The sequence below is a fragment of the Choloepus didactylus genome, chromosome 4, assembly GCF_015220235.1.
Source record: "Choloepus didactylus isolate mChoDid1 chromosome 4, mChoDid1.pri, whole genome shotgun sequence".
Classification (NCBI taxonomy): Eukaryota; Metazoa; Chordata; class Mammalia; order Pilosa; family Megalonychidae; genus Choloepus; species Choloepus didactylus.
Window position 1 is genome coordinate 15,520,987 of NC_051310.1, and position 15,974 is coordinate 15,536,960.

General features: G+C 54.4%; 1 protein-coding gene across 3 annotated transcripts in view; it reads right to left on the reverse strand.

The window, feature by feature from the left end:
* Nucleotides 1-375: 375 nt before the first annotated feature.
* The window catches only part of RIN3 (Ras and Rab interactor 3), a 128,159-nt gene continuing 112,560 nt past the window's right edge, over nucleotides 376-15,974 (reverse strand). For 2 of the 3 annotated variants that reach the window (XM_037832027.1, XM_037832026.1), the window contains 3 exons: nucleotides 9,484-9,615; nucleotides 4,833-4,996; nucleotides 376-1,531 (listed from right to left, as the gene is read on the reverse strand). In XM_037832027.1, coding sequence (XP_037687955.1) covers nucleotides 1,211-1,531; nucleotides 4,833-4,996; nucleotides 9,484-9,615 — 617 coding nt within the window. In that variant the 3' untranslated portion in view covers nucleotides 376-1,210. The other variant, XM_037832028.1, reaches the window with a different exon arrangement.

The following is a 15,974-nucleotide window of genomic DNA, read 5'->3' on the forward strand; positions in this document are numbered from 1 at the left end:
CAGTCAGGGGAGGCTCCCTGGAGGAAACGGGCTTAAAAGGATGAATAATAGTTGATTAGACAGAGCATACAGGGAACAATACTCCTAGAAGAGGCAGCAGAGGGGGAAAGGTGAGTGATTGTTCCAGGAATGATCCACAGATGGGAATGATGGGAACCAAGCATGGTGGGGAGACAGATGGCCAGGCTGAGAGGCAGGCAGGGGCCAAGGCCCGGGGCCGAGAGGAACCCCCAGGACATAGCACCTCTTGCTGCAGGTTGTCAGAGGACCAGGCCCTCAGTGGCAAGGACAAGGCCTTCAGGTCCCCATCTGGGAAGGGGGCTAGGCCTGGGCTGGCTGAGCAGAGCGGCAGACCCTTTAGGAAAGGAGAGACAGTTTCAAAGGGGCTTTTATTAACCCCGCCCCACATGTGCCTCTTGTAGCAACTGCCTGGGCCCTGGGTGCCTCCACCAGGGAGAGGACCCTGTCAGTTTCCCCCACTGCCAAGGCTGGGCTTGTCCAGGCATCCAGAGCTGGCCTTGCTTGGTGGTCCTGGGGTCTGTCCAGCTGCTCCTGGAAGGGCTCAGGAGCTGCAGAAGGGCTGTGGACACTGGTTGGCTGCAGGCAGGGCCCAGAGCAGAGTAGTGAGCCTGACACACGCCCTGAGAGAAGCTCCTGAGACATCGGGAAGATCCGAAAATTCCCAGCTCCATCCTGGGTGCAGCTGTGGCCAGGCCACCTCTTCTCGGCCAATCCTGGGGAAACTAAGCCAACGCCCTTCCCCAGGAACTATCGAAGATCGGGGCGGGCATGAGGGAGGCAGAGGGAACGACCTGTGGGACCGTGCACCTACAGAGGCAAGCTTGGGCTTTGCGTGCTGCAGCTGGCGGGAGAGGCCCTTCCCTCTCTGGGCCTCAGTTTCCCTTTCTGACCAACAAAGAGACTGGCCTTGGTGGCCTCTCAGTGCTAGGACTCTCCCTGGGAAAAGCCCCTGCCCACTACATTTTCTCTCACGACGGTCCCGTGATTCAGCCTGGGTGTGCTCAGTGGCTTGTGTGCGGGCAGATGTGTGGCGGGTGCTGTGTGTCCGTGTGCCTCCAGCTGGGCCCGGCATGGCCAGACCTGGGGGCATGCGAGAGCGGGGAGGTGGGGGCGAGCGTGCACCCGCCCCGCCTGGGCCGGCCGCCGGTCCCGGGAATCCTGCCATTGCCTGGGGGCCGCCGGTCCCCGCTCACAGGAAGTTGGGCTCCCGCACCACGAGGCAGGGCGGGCCCTCACCGCCCCCGCCGCCATCCAGGGGCCGGTACACGAAGTGGAAGTCGCGCTTGGGCTCGCTGCGCAGCAGGTAGCCCTTGATGCGGTGCGGCAGCGCCTCGTCGGCCAGCTGGAAGCAGCGCCCGTCCACCAGCACGAAGAGCCGGTGGTCCTGCGGCCGCGCCACCTCGAACTTCTCCGCGCACTGCGCGCACAGCGCCTGGGCTAGCGTGTCCGCCCGCGACGCCAGCGTCCGCGCCTGGTGCTCGGGCTCCAGGTACGACACGCAGATGAAGTCCTGCAGGAGGGAGGCGCAGGGGGCCGGGGGTCACCGGCGGGGCCGCACGGGCGTCCTGCCTGCCCACCCCCTCCCCGCCCCGGGAGTTCCGACCCTGGGTGAGGGGCTGAGCAGCCCGGGACGAGTCCTTGGGCCTCTCTGCCCCCAGGCTCGTTGCTACAGAGCGAAGTCGGGGAGCGGGAAGACGGGACACCCCCCCCGCCTTGCAGCCAGGCTGGCTGTGTGACCTCCGGCCAGGCCCCGCCCTCTCGGAGCCTCGCCGAATGGGGGCTCCAGTCGTCTCCGAGGCTCTGCAGCGAGGGGTGAGCGCGCCCCCTGGTGGCCCTTCATGAGCGCTGCAGCCTCCGTTCATTCACTCCCCTCCGAGTCCCCTGAACTCCCCGCGCAAGGCTGGGCACGCGGGGCACGCGGGGCCGCGGCAATAAAATTGGAGGTGCGGGATGGTGGGAAAGAGCATTACAACATTCTAAAGGTGATTAATCCCACTAATGGAATGCTAGGGAGGGGTGGAATGGGAAGATTTAGGCTGTATATATGGTTCCACAATTGAAAAAAAAGAAAAAAGTCTAAATAGATGACAATTGAATGCCAAAGACGAACCTGGATGGGATCGGAGGATGGAGGACAGGAGGCTCAAAGGGACACAGTTGAGACATAAGGAAAAGGAAATATAGAATGTAAGCTTTGTATCATTGTTGAATCTCTTGTACTTCTTAGCTGTGCTTAATGGGATTGCATAAAAGAATGTTCTTGTTCATGGTAAGTGTATACGTGAATTATAGTATTTGTTCAAGGATGCGTGCAGCCTGCTCTCATATGTTCCGAAGACAGAGCAATAGATGATGGAGGATAGATAGGGAGGGAGGGAAAGAAATAGCGATGTGACAGCATGTTAAAGTTGGTGGATTGGGCTATCGGGGGAGGGAGGGTCAAGGTATGATGGAGTTCTGTGTATGGGGTTAGTATTGTTTGTGCAACTGTTCCTATAACTTTGAATTTATTTCAAAATTAAAAAAAAAAAAATTGGAGGTGCGGACCCCACCCCAAGTTCCCTCAGTTCAGCCGGGGGCTGCTAGGCCCAGAGGAACAGCCCAGCCCCTCAGGGCTGGAAGAGCCTACTGCGCTCAGGGCGGTGGCGGGGCAGGTGGAGCGCGGCACGCGTGAGGATGGCGGCGGGGACGGCGGGAGGCCTGCGGGGCGGGGGTGGGAGCACCTGCACCCGCCTTCCTGCGCCAGCCCGGAGGGGGACGATGCGGTAGAAGGATAAGTTCCCTGACCTGCCTGGACTTGAATCCGCTGCCACTTTCTGTGTGACCGTGACCCCTCTGAGCCTCCATTTCCTCGGCTGCAAGCCGGGGCTGACGCCGGGCCTTACGCCACGGCTGCCAGGGCACAGGTCACAGCCCGGAGCCTGGACGGCTCTCAGGGCGTGTCTGGACTGGTGTGCGCGGCTGCCCCCCTGTGGACGGAGTGGTAACAGCAAGCGCGGAGGGCATTTAGGAGGTGTCAGTTTCCCAGCCAAGAGCTTCACCAGATTGTGCGTTTCTTCGCGCAGGGGACGGCCCAGCCCACTCCCCCCAGGTGTTAGTGGCTGCCTGTGCTCGCCCTGTTCCTCGGGACCCTTTATGTCTATTGGTGATGCTCAGGTTCTCCAAGATTTGGGGTGTGGGGTGCAGGGGACGCACTGGGAGAAGGCAGAGATGGGGTCCTCCCCAGGTCCCAGAAACAGTGCTGAGGGGGCCTGTCTGCTCTGCTGTCCCTGAATGCTCCACCTCCCCACCCCAGACCTCTCTCCTAGGTTCCCACGTCCCCTGGAGTGGGTGGTCCATCTCACAGATGCTAGGCCTGGCCCAGTCTCGAGAACCCACAGGATGGGAGCTGTAAGTAAGGGGTGTCCAGCTTGGACCAAGAGTTGGTGGGTGGAGGGGTGCCCCAACAGGGGATGGGGGCAGTGGTTTGCTGGAGCTGGCTCCTTCCAGCCATTCCAGCTTGGGAGAGCCATTGCCTGCATCTCTTCCCAACCTGGAATTCAGTGATGCCAAATTGGTAGCTTGAAATTGGCCCTGGTGAGTGTATTTACACCCAGGAAATTGGCAAATAAAAAACCAGCTACACTCCCCCACCCCCCAACCTGAGAGCCAGCTACCAAATATGTATCAGCACACCATTGATAGGGGTACTAGGGTCAGCCTGGCAGCTTGGATCATGCCCCGGGAAGGCAGAACTCGTCTGGTCCACTGTCCACCTGGGACTCTGAGGCCCAGAGAGGGGTGGAGACTTGCTTAAGGTCACACAGCAAGCCAATACAGAGCTGGATCCAGAACTTGAGCCTCCTGCCTCCAGGCCTGGGCTCTGCCCCTTACAGAAGGGCCATCTTGAAAGCCAGGGGTGGGATTCAAGACTGGCATGCTCTGGGTCCCAAGGGAGAGGCTGCATGGCTATTCACAGCTCTGACTGCTGCCTGCTCACTGGCCTAACTCCCTCTATTCTGTGCACATCCAGCCCTGCTCTGTCCAGGCCCTGGGCTTGGGGCTCCTGAGACTATGGGACGTGGCCCCCATGCTCCCAGCTTCATTCTCAGGCTGTAATGGGGGAGGGAGAGGCAGGAGGCACAGAGGAATGGAGGGTAGGGAGGGCGGGTCTGGGAGGCTTCTCAGAGGAGGGGCTGTCAAGGAACTAAGTTGTCTTAAAGGAAGGGCAGGTGAGAGCCAGTGAAGGCGCTGGCACGGCACAGGCAGAGGCTGAGTGGAGGGAGGTGAGCTCAGCACATTTGGGGAACTGTGGGTAGCTGAGCTGATGGAGTCTGGGGGTGTGGGGGAGTGAGGGGGGGCAAGCTGGGAACGGAGGAGGAGGCAGGAGTCTGGCCACCAGCTGCTTGAATACTGAATGTGTGTAGAGATGTGGGGAGGTGGGGTGGTGGGATTGGAGGGGACAGGCTAGGCACAGCTGCTGCATTTGTCCAGGGACCAAGTGGCAAAGCTTGGGACCAACCCATGGGCTCCCCAAGGGCATAACTGGGCGGCCCTCTCTCCCCATTTCCAGCCCTAGCTCGGTGCTGGGACACAGTCGGTGCTAAGTAATGATGGATAAATGTTTTCTGCCTCCTATATCCTTTTTTTCTGCCCAGTGACGACACCCATGCCTGGGAACACTTTCTAGGCGCACCCAGAGCTGGGCACCCACTGGCGGCCCCGCTGCTCCCCTGAGGGCAGGGCTGGCTGGGCCTGGCAGCCAACCAGGTCTCGGGGTTCCGGGGCGTGTCCAGCCGGCGCCCCCCGCCCCACCCCCGCCCCTGACTCACCTGCACCGACGAGCGCGAGGCCCGGGCCTTGTTGAGCGTGCGCCGGCGCTCCCAGCGGTGGATGGAGTCCTGCACCTCCACGCTCAGCTGCCGGGTCACCGTGATCCTGTCGTAGTTCTTGATGTGCTCCAGGGCCCCGTAGGTGGTGGTCAGATAGTAGGACCCTGCGGGGACAAGGGCGCAGAGGTGGAGCTAGGACGTCCCCCCACCCCAGGCACCCCCTCCCGCAAGTCAGAGCCGCGGCTGCCCCAGCCCCCGCCGCAGCCCTGTCACCTGCCGAGCTGGCCCAGCTGAGTCTGCCCCACGCCCACCCACCCGCAGCCTATGCAGGTTCCCGGAGTGCAGCCCTGAACTGTCCCGCCTTGCTCAGAACTTTCCTTTGGCCCCCATTCAGGAGGGAACTCTTGATTAGTTTTAAAAGAATGCTTTGCATGGACTGTCCCTGGAAGGATACAAAGAAACTTCTAACTGCAGAGACCTTTGGGGTGGGGAGCCTGGGGTGGGCAGGAGAGGTCTCTTTCTCTCCCTAATGTCCCTATGTCTACTTTTGTTCTTCTAAATTTTGAACCATGTAAATATATAACCAATCCTTAAAAAATGATTGTTAAAAATGATGTAAAGAAAACTAACTATGGTTATGCTATTTCATGCAATTTTTAAAGATTAAAAATAAGTAGAAAAATTTGAGTCATTCATTTATTTTTACCTTCCTAAGTTAATTCACACCTATTATTGGTACCTAGTGTTTTCTAAAGTAAAATGAGCTTTCTGATACTTCAGATTACAAAATTTACAGGAAGTAGTATAAAAGACAATAATTTAAAGAACTCTTGTGATTATGCAGATACAACAAATTCACTCTCCTTAGCTCATTAAGCGCACTCATCTTAGAGAGGAAGAAACTGAGACCCAGAGGGAGGTGACCTGACCAGGCCACCCAGTGATGGGGGCCAGAGGAGAAGGGGGTCTCAGCACCCTGGTCTCCTCTGGCCTGGCCATTTCCAAGGGCTCCCTCCTACCTGCCAGGCCTTTCTCCAGAGCCCCTGAGTCACCAGAATGATGTTTCTGTCATGAAGCAGATTCTGCTAGTGAACACCCCCCCCCCCCAAAAAAAATCCCATATTCCCCTTCTTAACTAACGGAACCCCACTTTTATTCAGGGAAACAACACTCAGCTGAAAATGCTCACTTCCCAGACTCCCTTGCGGAGGGTGGGGCAGGAGACCCTGTTCTGGTTATTGAGATATATGTGGAAGTTTCTGGATGGGGCTTCCAGGAAAGCCTTTTGACAGGAACAGACTCCATGGATATATCCCTTCAGGTTTTTGCCTGTCCCCCTTCCTCCTGCCTGGAACACAGAGGTGAGCCCGGAGGCCCAGCGATCAGAGGTGACAGGTCCAAAGACAAAAGGAAAGATGGAAAGAGCTGGGTCCCTGCTTCCCTGCTGGCCCCGCTGGAAACTGCCTCCCTTTCAGTTGTTTACCTCTGGATGTCTTAATGCAAGAGACAAAGCAGCCCTTCACTCTTATGTAAATCATTATTAGTTACATTGTGAGTTATCTGCAGCCAAAAGCATTCCTAACTGCTACACTGTTTGAAGCTGCCTACATAGCCCTGCACATTCCAAAACCACTACGGGGCAAGTTTGCACCTTGGCCTGGCTGGGATGGGGGGAATTAAAGGGGTTTGTGGCTGCAGAATCACCCATCCTTTCATGGCAGTGTAGGAAGGAGAAAGACATTTTTTGAAAGAAAGATGTCAGGGCCAACAGGGAACTTGGCTTGGTGTCCCTCGTCAGAGAAGAGCCACTAAACTGCTTTCTAGCAGAGCTCAAAGCTGTGTGGGCAAGAAGCCTCCAGCCCTTGCTGCCCCCAGAGCCTGCGCCCTCATTGGCCTCTCCGTTGTCCTGGTTCCTGCAGGAGGGGAGGGCGAAGCGGGGACACTCAGAGACACCTCCCCTCGCGCCGAGCCTCCGTCCTGGGCCCCGATGCCCAGCAGGGAGCGCCAGCGAAGCCGCGGCCCAGGCTGGACTCCCCGGGTCGCTGCAGGCGAACCCCCGGGGGCGGGGCCCGGCCTGGATGCTGCGACTTCCCCAGCCGGGCCTTCCACGTGGGAACACAGGGAGGAGCAGGGCGGGGCCAGGCCTCCCCCGCCCTGCCTAGTGCCGGCAACTGTGAATGCTGGAGGCCTCCGGGTGGTCACTTCCACTCCGGCTTGTCTCAAAGATGCAAGGAGCCCCGAACAGGCCACCGCTCCCGGCAGAAGGACCTGCTTTTCCCACCCAAAGGCTGCAGGCGTCTGGGAACGGGAAGGACCCCGGGAGGTCATGGCAGGGTGGGAGGGGGCGGGTCCCTCAGGAGAGGACAGCGGGGCCGGGGGTGTCCCTGCGCCGCCCCCGCTCGGTCCCTGTGGCCAGGAGTGACCGGCCCAGCCCAGCCCGGGAAGCCGCGCCCCGCCCCTCCCAGGGCCTTCCGGGCGCCTGTCTCAGATGTCACAGCAGCCTGCAGGGCGGGGCCGCATCCCTTCTGGCAGATTTAAATGATGCCCTCCTGCCCCAGCAATATTTGTAGCTCATGAAAAACAGAAAAAGAAGTAAAGAGAAGGCACTAAGTATTCTGTGCTCACAGCCTTCTCTGTCTCCTGGGCTCCTGCTGACCCCACGCCCTGCCCTCTCCCTCCTGCCCAGTATCTCCATCCTACCAGCCTACTTCCGATTTCTTCCCAGCACTCATCAGATGTGATCAGATATGCAGTTACCTGGTTTGCTTATTTACTTAACCTGTTTGAGGTCTGATCACCCCCTCCCCCCACTGGAATGAAACCCCATGAGAAAAGGGATCGACCGTCACTTGGCACAATGTAGCGGCTTGGCGAATAGCTGATGAATGAATGTCTTACTGATTTTCTTGGTGATTTATATGAGCCTTTTATATATTAAGGCTATTTCTTAATTTTCGGTTTGCCTACTTGTGGGACCTCTTTCCTCTGGTTTACTGTTAGTATTCTATTCTATTTATGGTAAACACGTAAAAGTTTGAGCCTTTAGAGGTGATGCTATGGCAGTCACACAACCACAGCTAAAATTTCTCCTGAGGGTGCTAGGTGGGCTGGGCTACCCCTCAGGGGCTAGTCCTAGGAAATAGGGTGCTCGGGGTCTGGAGCCGGAAGCCAATTCTGTTCACAGCCTCCAGGAGTGCCCCTGCTTCCCACTCTTCTGCTTCCCCCAGGCTGATGAGGCTCGTGGGAGGTGCATCAGTGCTGCCTGGAGGCCTCTGACCCCTTCCCCAGCCTTGTGGTGCTTCTGTGTGCATGCTCAGGGTTGGGGAAGACCAAGCAGGAAGGCCAGCGAGGGCCTGGAGTGGGGATCCCAAAGCTCGGAATGCAGAATGAGGTATTCATTCATTCTCATGAGAATGGCTTCACCTGTCTTGCCCTGCTCAGCAGCAGTAGCATATGGCACAGGCCCTAGTACAGGGTAGGGGCTCCCTAAGTAGCTGCTGGCTGGTTAGATGGACAGATGGATGATTGGCTGGATGGGTGGATGGAAGGGTGGATGCGTGCATGCCCTGGGCAGCAGATAATCACTGCTGAAGAAAGTCCAGCTTCTCCTGGAAGACAGGTTGTTCCAATTGCAGGAAAACTATTTTTATCCGAAAAGGAGGAAAAAATAGTTCCTGGCCACAAGCCCAAATGACAGCAAAGTTCACGACTTTAACACACTCCTCTGTGCTGCCAAGAACTCACAGAACCATCCATGTCAAACTGTCACCCCAGAGATTGGCACATTCTAAAAATGCAAAAAGATGCGAAGGGGATCTGCTAATCTCAAGAATGACAAAGCCCAAAGGGGACACTTGGAGTCTGGAGGTCTGGCTCCATCTTTGGAGGCTGATGTCTCAGAGGATGACCTGGGGCTGCCACAGAGCCAGTGTCTGGCTGCACCCGGGGAGGATGAAACCCAAAGGATTCTTGGTAAAGGGGCAGCTGAGGCTAAGTGGGTGGGTGAAAGTGGTGGGAGGAAGGAAAGGGGAAGGGAAACCAAGGGTGGGGTGGAGCAACCTATACCTCTGCCGTCATCCCATCCATCGGGTGCGCAGGGCCCCTTGCCCAACACATCATTAACCTCCTCCCAGTGACAGAGGAGGGCCCAGGGCTGCAGGAGCAGGCGCCGGGTCCCTGGGAGCCTCCCTTTTCTAAGAACTGGCCATCACTCCCGCTGAAACCCAGCCTTATCTTTTATACTAGCAGCTCCTGCTGTTCCCTTTGTGGAATATGCCTTTTCCTCTTCTTTGTCTGGCTGGCTTCTATTTATCCTTTCACACTCGGCTCAGACATCATCTCCTCCAGGAAGCCTCCCCTGACTGCAGAGCCTGGGTAATGTGCTCCCAGTACCCTCTGTGCTTCCCATGCACCATACACACACTTGTCAGACAGCAGTGACGTCAGCTGTTTCCTGGCCCATCTCCCCTACTAGTCCCTTAGCTCCCCCAGGACTGGGCGTGGGTCAGGTTCATAGTTATATCTCCAGAGCGCAGCTGGAGCCTGGCACCCAGGAGGTGCTTGGGGGGCTGCCCGGTGTGCCCCAGTGTGGCTGGGTCTGGGGTATGCTGTGTGCCTGGTGGCTGTGAGATAGGCCCAGGTGGAGACTCACCCTCCCCGAGCTGCAGAGCGGGGTCCATGAGCTCCATCATGTACTCCACGTTGAGGAGCATCTCGGTGAGGTTGCTGCGGGCCAGCACGTACATGAGCACGGGCAGGAAGTCGTCTGCCCCGTAGGGCTTCCCTGGAAGGAGGAAGGAGGGAGAAGGCGGTGAGAGCCAGGCCCTCCTTGGGAGCTGCTCCCCACGCAGGGGAGGGGGCCGTGGTCTCCTAGGTGGGGGTGGGGGTGGGATCAACCCGGGAAAGAGGAACCTTCCCACCCTCCAGGCTCTCAGTGACGTTGGGACCAACCTCCCTGGTGAGGCCTGAGACGTAGCCCAGGTTTAGGAAGAAGGAACTGAGAAGGGCGTCCTTGCTCGTTTGGTGAGACCCCAACCCCTTCCTTTTTCTGAGCTCCTGCCCGTGAACGCACCCTTGCTGCTTGTGGGACAATAAAGCTCATGTTGCAGGTATTTACCGACCCCACTCCCCCAAAGAAGGCAGCTGCCTATCTAACACTGAGGTCTTCTAAGGAGATTCCCTTCCCCTTTGACCTCGTGCCTCCTTCTCCACCTGCAAAATGAAGAAAAACCCTCCCTCGATTAGAATCCAGAAGGTCTGAAATTCCACCATCCACCTTTTTCTTTCGGGTTAAGCAGTGCCCTTTCCTGAGGGTTTCTTTCACAAGGTAAACACCCTTGGAAGGACCAGCTCCTCCCATCGTCCTTTATGGAAGCTGTTCACAGGCCACAGAACATCTGGACAGAAGCAGATGCCTCACAGGGCAGGCAGAACAGAGCCTGGAAAGGAAAAGGCACAGAAAGGAAGGTGGAAGGAGGGCCCAGAGTTGCCTTCCCAGTTTGCCCCTGGGCCGGCTCTGAAGGTTGCCCTTTCTGGCCACCCAAGGCCCAAGGTGGACCTGCTCGGAAGAATTCTGGTAGGGACTGAACCTTCTAGGGGCCGTTGGTGGGCACCTGGTTTGTCTCTGAGTGTGTTGGGGAAAAGGAGAACTTGAGCGAGCAGCTATGCACAGTGGGGAATGGCCACACCAGGTCCCCAACTGCCTTCTCACTTTCTCTAACCAAAGGGAGCCCAGAGATCTCCAGCTTCAGTCAGAGGTTACCAGCCCTGGGTGTGGCCCCAGACCGAGCAACTTACAGTTCTTTCAAAACGCGCATTTCTACTTCCCTTGTTTTACAAGGGAGTTAGGTGACCACTGGGAAACACACATGATAAAACAGTCAATTCTAAATAAAAATTTAAACATCGGGACAAGGAATAGAAATCACAAGAGAAATTGTACACCATAGGAAAAATAAAAACACAAAAAACCAAGAATCTACACAACTGCTGAGAGCTCCAAATGTGGCTTTGAGTTTCCCGGTGGCCAAAGTGAAGAGGAAAACATGGTAGGTTTCTTTCTTTTCATTGTCCATGAGAAGAAATCATATCTGTTTCTTGGGAGAACAAAATGACTTTTCTAATCCTTAGCTCTAAAAAATTTTTCGTATGTGGCTTCATGAGACATGATTGGCAAGTTCCTATAGCACACGTAGGGATGTTTCATTCAGTGATTTGCATCACATTGCCCCAAGGTGCATGTCAGGGCAAGCACTTTCACAGTTTCCTATGCATGTTCACGTATGTTCTTCATAACAACTACATAAAGTGGGTGTTAGACCACCTTACTGAAGAAGAGACTGAGGTTCAGAGAGTTTAAGTGACTTCCCTTTGGCCATACACATTCTGAAATCCTGAGAGGCACAGCAGTGAAGAGCTGGGTCTCTGCCTCAGGACTGGGTTTAATCCTGGCTCTGCCACTTATTAGCGGCAGACCACGGGAAGTTCCTTCCCTCCTCTAATATTGGCAGAGAGGTTGGAGAATGAGGTGTGCATGGCTGTCGCAAGGATTAAATGACATGAAGTGGTGGTCAGTGCTGTGTCGAGTTATATAGGGAGTTGAGCAGGAGGAAAAACGTGCTTCTAGATATATCCTCCCAGATTTTGAACCAAGCAGAAAAATTTAAATGCTCTACAATTAAAACACACACACACACATACAACTATATATAAAATGCTGTGTTGCCCAATCTGTTTGCACACCACTGTTAACCCACATGAACTCACGTGGGCCTGGGAACCACAGGCTAATTGGAAATGACTATTCCTGTTGCATAATGCAGGTTATGAAACAGAGAACAGCCTGTCTTTATCTAAAATTTGATATTTTTTGTTGATTGTGCCATTTTGGAGCTGTAATGTACCCCACAAAAGGCCATGTTCTTTTAATCCATCCCTGTGGGGGCAGACCAATTGTAGGTGGGACCTTTTGGTTTAATTGAGATGTGACCCAGCGCATTCAAGGTGGGTCTTGATCCTTTACTGGGGTCCTTTGTGAAGAGGACAAAAGACAGTAAAATCCCAGACTGCTTAGAGAGAAATGCCCGGAGACATTTGAGGACAGCCATTAAAACCAGAGCCAGGAGAGAAGGACCAGCAGACATCGCCATGTGTCTTCCTATGTGACGGAGGAACCCCAGATGCCAACAGCCTTTCCTCAGAGAAGGTATCTTCCTCCTGATGCCTTAAGTTGGGCATTTTCATGGCCTTAGAACTGTAAATTTGTAAATTAATGAATTCCCATTGTAAAAGCCAACCCGTTTCTGGTATATTGCATTCTGGCAGCTTTAGCAAACAGACACATTGGTCATAGATTTTTTGCACTAATTTACACTTGAAATATTTCATTAAATATTATTTATCTTACATAGAGTTACCATATGACCCAGCATTTCCACTCCTAAGTATATACCCCAAATAACTGGAAACATGTTCACACGAAAACTTGTAAACGAATGCTCACAGCAGCCTTACTCAAAATAGCCAAACAGTGGAGAAAACCCACATGTCCATCAACTGGCAAATGAACAGACCAAATGTGGTCTGTCATACAACAGAATGCTACTCAGCAATAAAAAGGGATGAACTTCTATGACACGGGTTAACCTTAAAAACATTGTGCTAAATGAAAGAAGTCGGTCACAAAAGACCACATAGTGTACACGTCAATTTATGTGATATGTCCAGAATAAGAAACCCATACACATGGAATGTGGATTAGTGGTTACCTAGGGCTGAGGTAGGGTGGAGGAAAATGCAGAGTGACTGCTAATGGGTACAGAGTTTCTTTGGGGAGTGATAAAAATACTCTGGAATTAGATAGTGGTTTTGGATGCACCACCTTGTGAATATATTAAAAATCGTGGATTACATAATATAAATAAGTGAATTTCTACAAAAACACAATTTATCTCAATTACTGAGGTTTTTGGCACCCCCTTAAATTTTGCACCCAAGGTGAGTGCTTCCCTTGCATCACCCAAATCCTGGGCCTACAGGTGGCATTTAGGGCAGTGGCTGGTGCCAGTGAGCAATGGTATCTATCATGATTGGGCACGACGTGAGGTGGTCCACCCAGGGGGGCAGAGGGAGTGAGTTAGAGCTGGTCCTGCCCTCAGGAGCCTCTCAGTCCAAGGCCAATGGCCATGCCAGGGACCGTGATTTTGGGGTCCCTATCAGCGCTCCCACGAAGGGCCTTTGTTCCGTGCCTGCTCAGTCTTGGTCTAGCCGGGTATGAGTGGCAGAGAACACAGCTCCTCACCTTACCTCTCCCCACACACATCCCAGGTATCTAGTCCCTTTATTTTCAAAGTCAACAGAACTCTTGATTCTTAGCTGGGTTAGGCTACCCAAAGTAAAGACTACATTTCCCAGCCACCCTTGCAGCCGGGTGGGGCCATATGTCTAAAGTCTGGCTTACAGGATTCAGGGGTAAATGATATATTCAACTTCCAGTTTGTGTCCCTACAGTGCAGGTGGATGGAGAGAAACTCTGAGGATGGTGGAGCAACGAAGTGGAAGGAGCCGGGTCTCTGAGGACTTCCTAGAGAAGAGACGGCCTCCCAGCCAGGACTGTTCCTGGAGAGTTTTGTTTAAATCACTGTTACTTATGCTTGTGTGTGTGTGTGTGTTAACACCAGCCTAAGCTCCTACAGAATATGACTGCATTCCCAGTGGAAAGTGGCTCCAGTTAGTGGTCAGAACTGCTGGGTCATGGGTATGCTTGCTCATTTATTCATTCATTCATTCACTAAAACTCTCTTATTAACCATCCTGTCCTGCAGCTCTTGCCTGCCTGGGTAATAAGACCTGACTTTCTCAATTCCAGGGGGAGGGTCAGAAAGATGCAAATAAAAGACAGGGTATGAAAGAGCTTTGAAGTACTCAGTGTCGAATCCAGCAGCCCTTCTGCAGGCAAGCTGTCCCCACTTCCTATGCCGGACACCGTCATGGGGCACTGGGTCACACCCCAAGAAGCGCACAAGGGCAGTGCCTCTGAGGGCCCCGGGTGGGCACGTGTGTCTCCACGTTGCCGAGTCTCCATGGGCACAGCCCAGGCTGGCCTGTCCCCTCCGGGCTCCTCCATCAGATCTGCAGTCCAGCACTGGCTCGTGGAGGGCTCCAATAGTGTGAGCCCAATAGATGCCCCAAACTGCTCACAACTCACCCTCGTTTGGCTTTCCAGAAAACAGTGAGCCCTGCAGCCTGCCGTCCTGACCACCCTCAGTTTCTGCATCTGCAAAATGGGGCCAGCATCACCAGCCCTGCCAGCTTTCAGGATTTGTGAAAAAATAAAATGAGAAAAAGCATTTGACAGTGATCCAGAACCTGGTGAGCTATTATTGACATCTCTGTTAGGCTTTCTCCAGGGGCCTCAGTTTTCCCACTGGTACAGTGATCAGGCTGGAGGTATTGGTAATCCCGAAAAGCAGCCAGGCAGACCTTGCTCGGAGTCCCTGTGCACTACCACTCCGCTGTGTGACCCTGGGCGAACTGCTTCACCTCTCTGAGCCGCCATATCTACTCATGTGTGAACTGACACACAAATCATGACCATCCTATGGGGTTTTCGTGCGAATTCCAAGAAATGATTTACTTGGAGGGCTCCCAGGGGAATGTCTGCTAGGGCCTACTCTTCCAAATATTCTAGCCTGCGTTCCGAGGCTGCCTGATGATTAGTTTCATGGTTTAGTCTGTTTTGGAGAAAAGCCTTTCCATAAGCCTTTGTGAGCCTGAGACACAACCAAACGGTTACCAGGGAAAGATTATTTTGTGCTTAGAGTTGTTTATCATGTTGCTAGTTTAATAACCAGAATCCTGGCATACGGGCAATTTTTTCCTTTTTTGGTTTATGAGTTAAGGAACGCGGTGAGTCTGACAGCACTGACGTAAAACAATTCTAGGCCTTTTGGAATTCACCGACAACTTGTGCACTGGTTTAGAACTGACTGAATTTTGACTCTGTCTCTAAGAACGGTGGTATTGTGTTAACAACTCACCAAGGAATATAATTGGGCAGGTTCTTTTGCTTTAGGGCAGTGGTTCCCAGTGGAGTGCTCTTGTCCCCCAGGGGACATTGGGCAGTGTCTGGAGATGCTTCCCTGGTTGTCACAACTGGGGGTGCTGCTGGCATCTAGTGGGAAGAGGCCAGGGAGCTGCTAAACATCCTACCATGCACGGGACAGCCCCACAACAAAGAATTATCTGGCCCCAAATAACTCTCTGCGTGAAAGGACGTGACTTTCAGCTGGCAGGATGGCCCAAGCACGGCCCTAGGTTTGCGGCCTTAGAGATGCTGGAAGCTTCAGTTCTCAAGCTGAGGAGCGTCTCTCCGCCCAGGGGGACTGGATGGTGTGGGCACGAACAGAACAGGAAGGGAAGGGGGCTGTCTCCTTGGCTTCCATCCCACTGTGTTCCTATCTTGTGACCACAAATGCTCCACTATGGGGGATCCACTGGCCCCCCATTTCTTCCCCCCCACCTCCAGTGAGCACCTTGAGGGCAGGCCCCTGGTCAGATTCATCTCCGACTCTCCAGTGCACAGGGCCTTGCATGACGAAGGCACTCAGCAAGTGGCGCTGGCTGAATGAATGAGTGAATGAATGCATGAATGAATGCTGGGCTCCCAGCAAGCATGTAGAGCCTATGTTCTGGCATTGACTCAGATGGACCCCTACTGAGACCCCAGGAGTCCCTCCACAATCAGGGGCCAAGCCAAAGTGGCCCCTTCTTGGTGCCTCCCCACTTCTGTCAAGGAGCCCATTTGCCTCCCCAGTCTTGAGATGCAAGAGTCTTCCCTCTTTCTCTTGGGGCTCTCTGACTCCTAAGGCCAGCCAGGCCGGAACCCTGGAGGAGTCTTCCTTCTGACTGCTTCCTGCACTTGGCTTTTGCTTTTTCCAGCTCTACTCCCAGAGCTGGCCCTCCCAGCAGGGTCTCTGACCTTTGACCCACTCTGCCCCGTAAGTAAAGCCCTGAACATGCTATGTCTGTGCTCCAGAACCATCCGTGCTCCCCTCTGCCTAGAGAATCAAGTGCACACCTCTTACCCCGACATTCAAGACATCCTGTGCAATTCGCCCCACTCCTGCCCCACTCCAGCCAGAC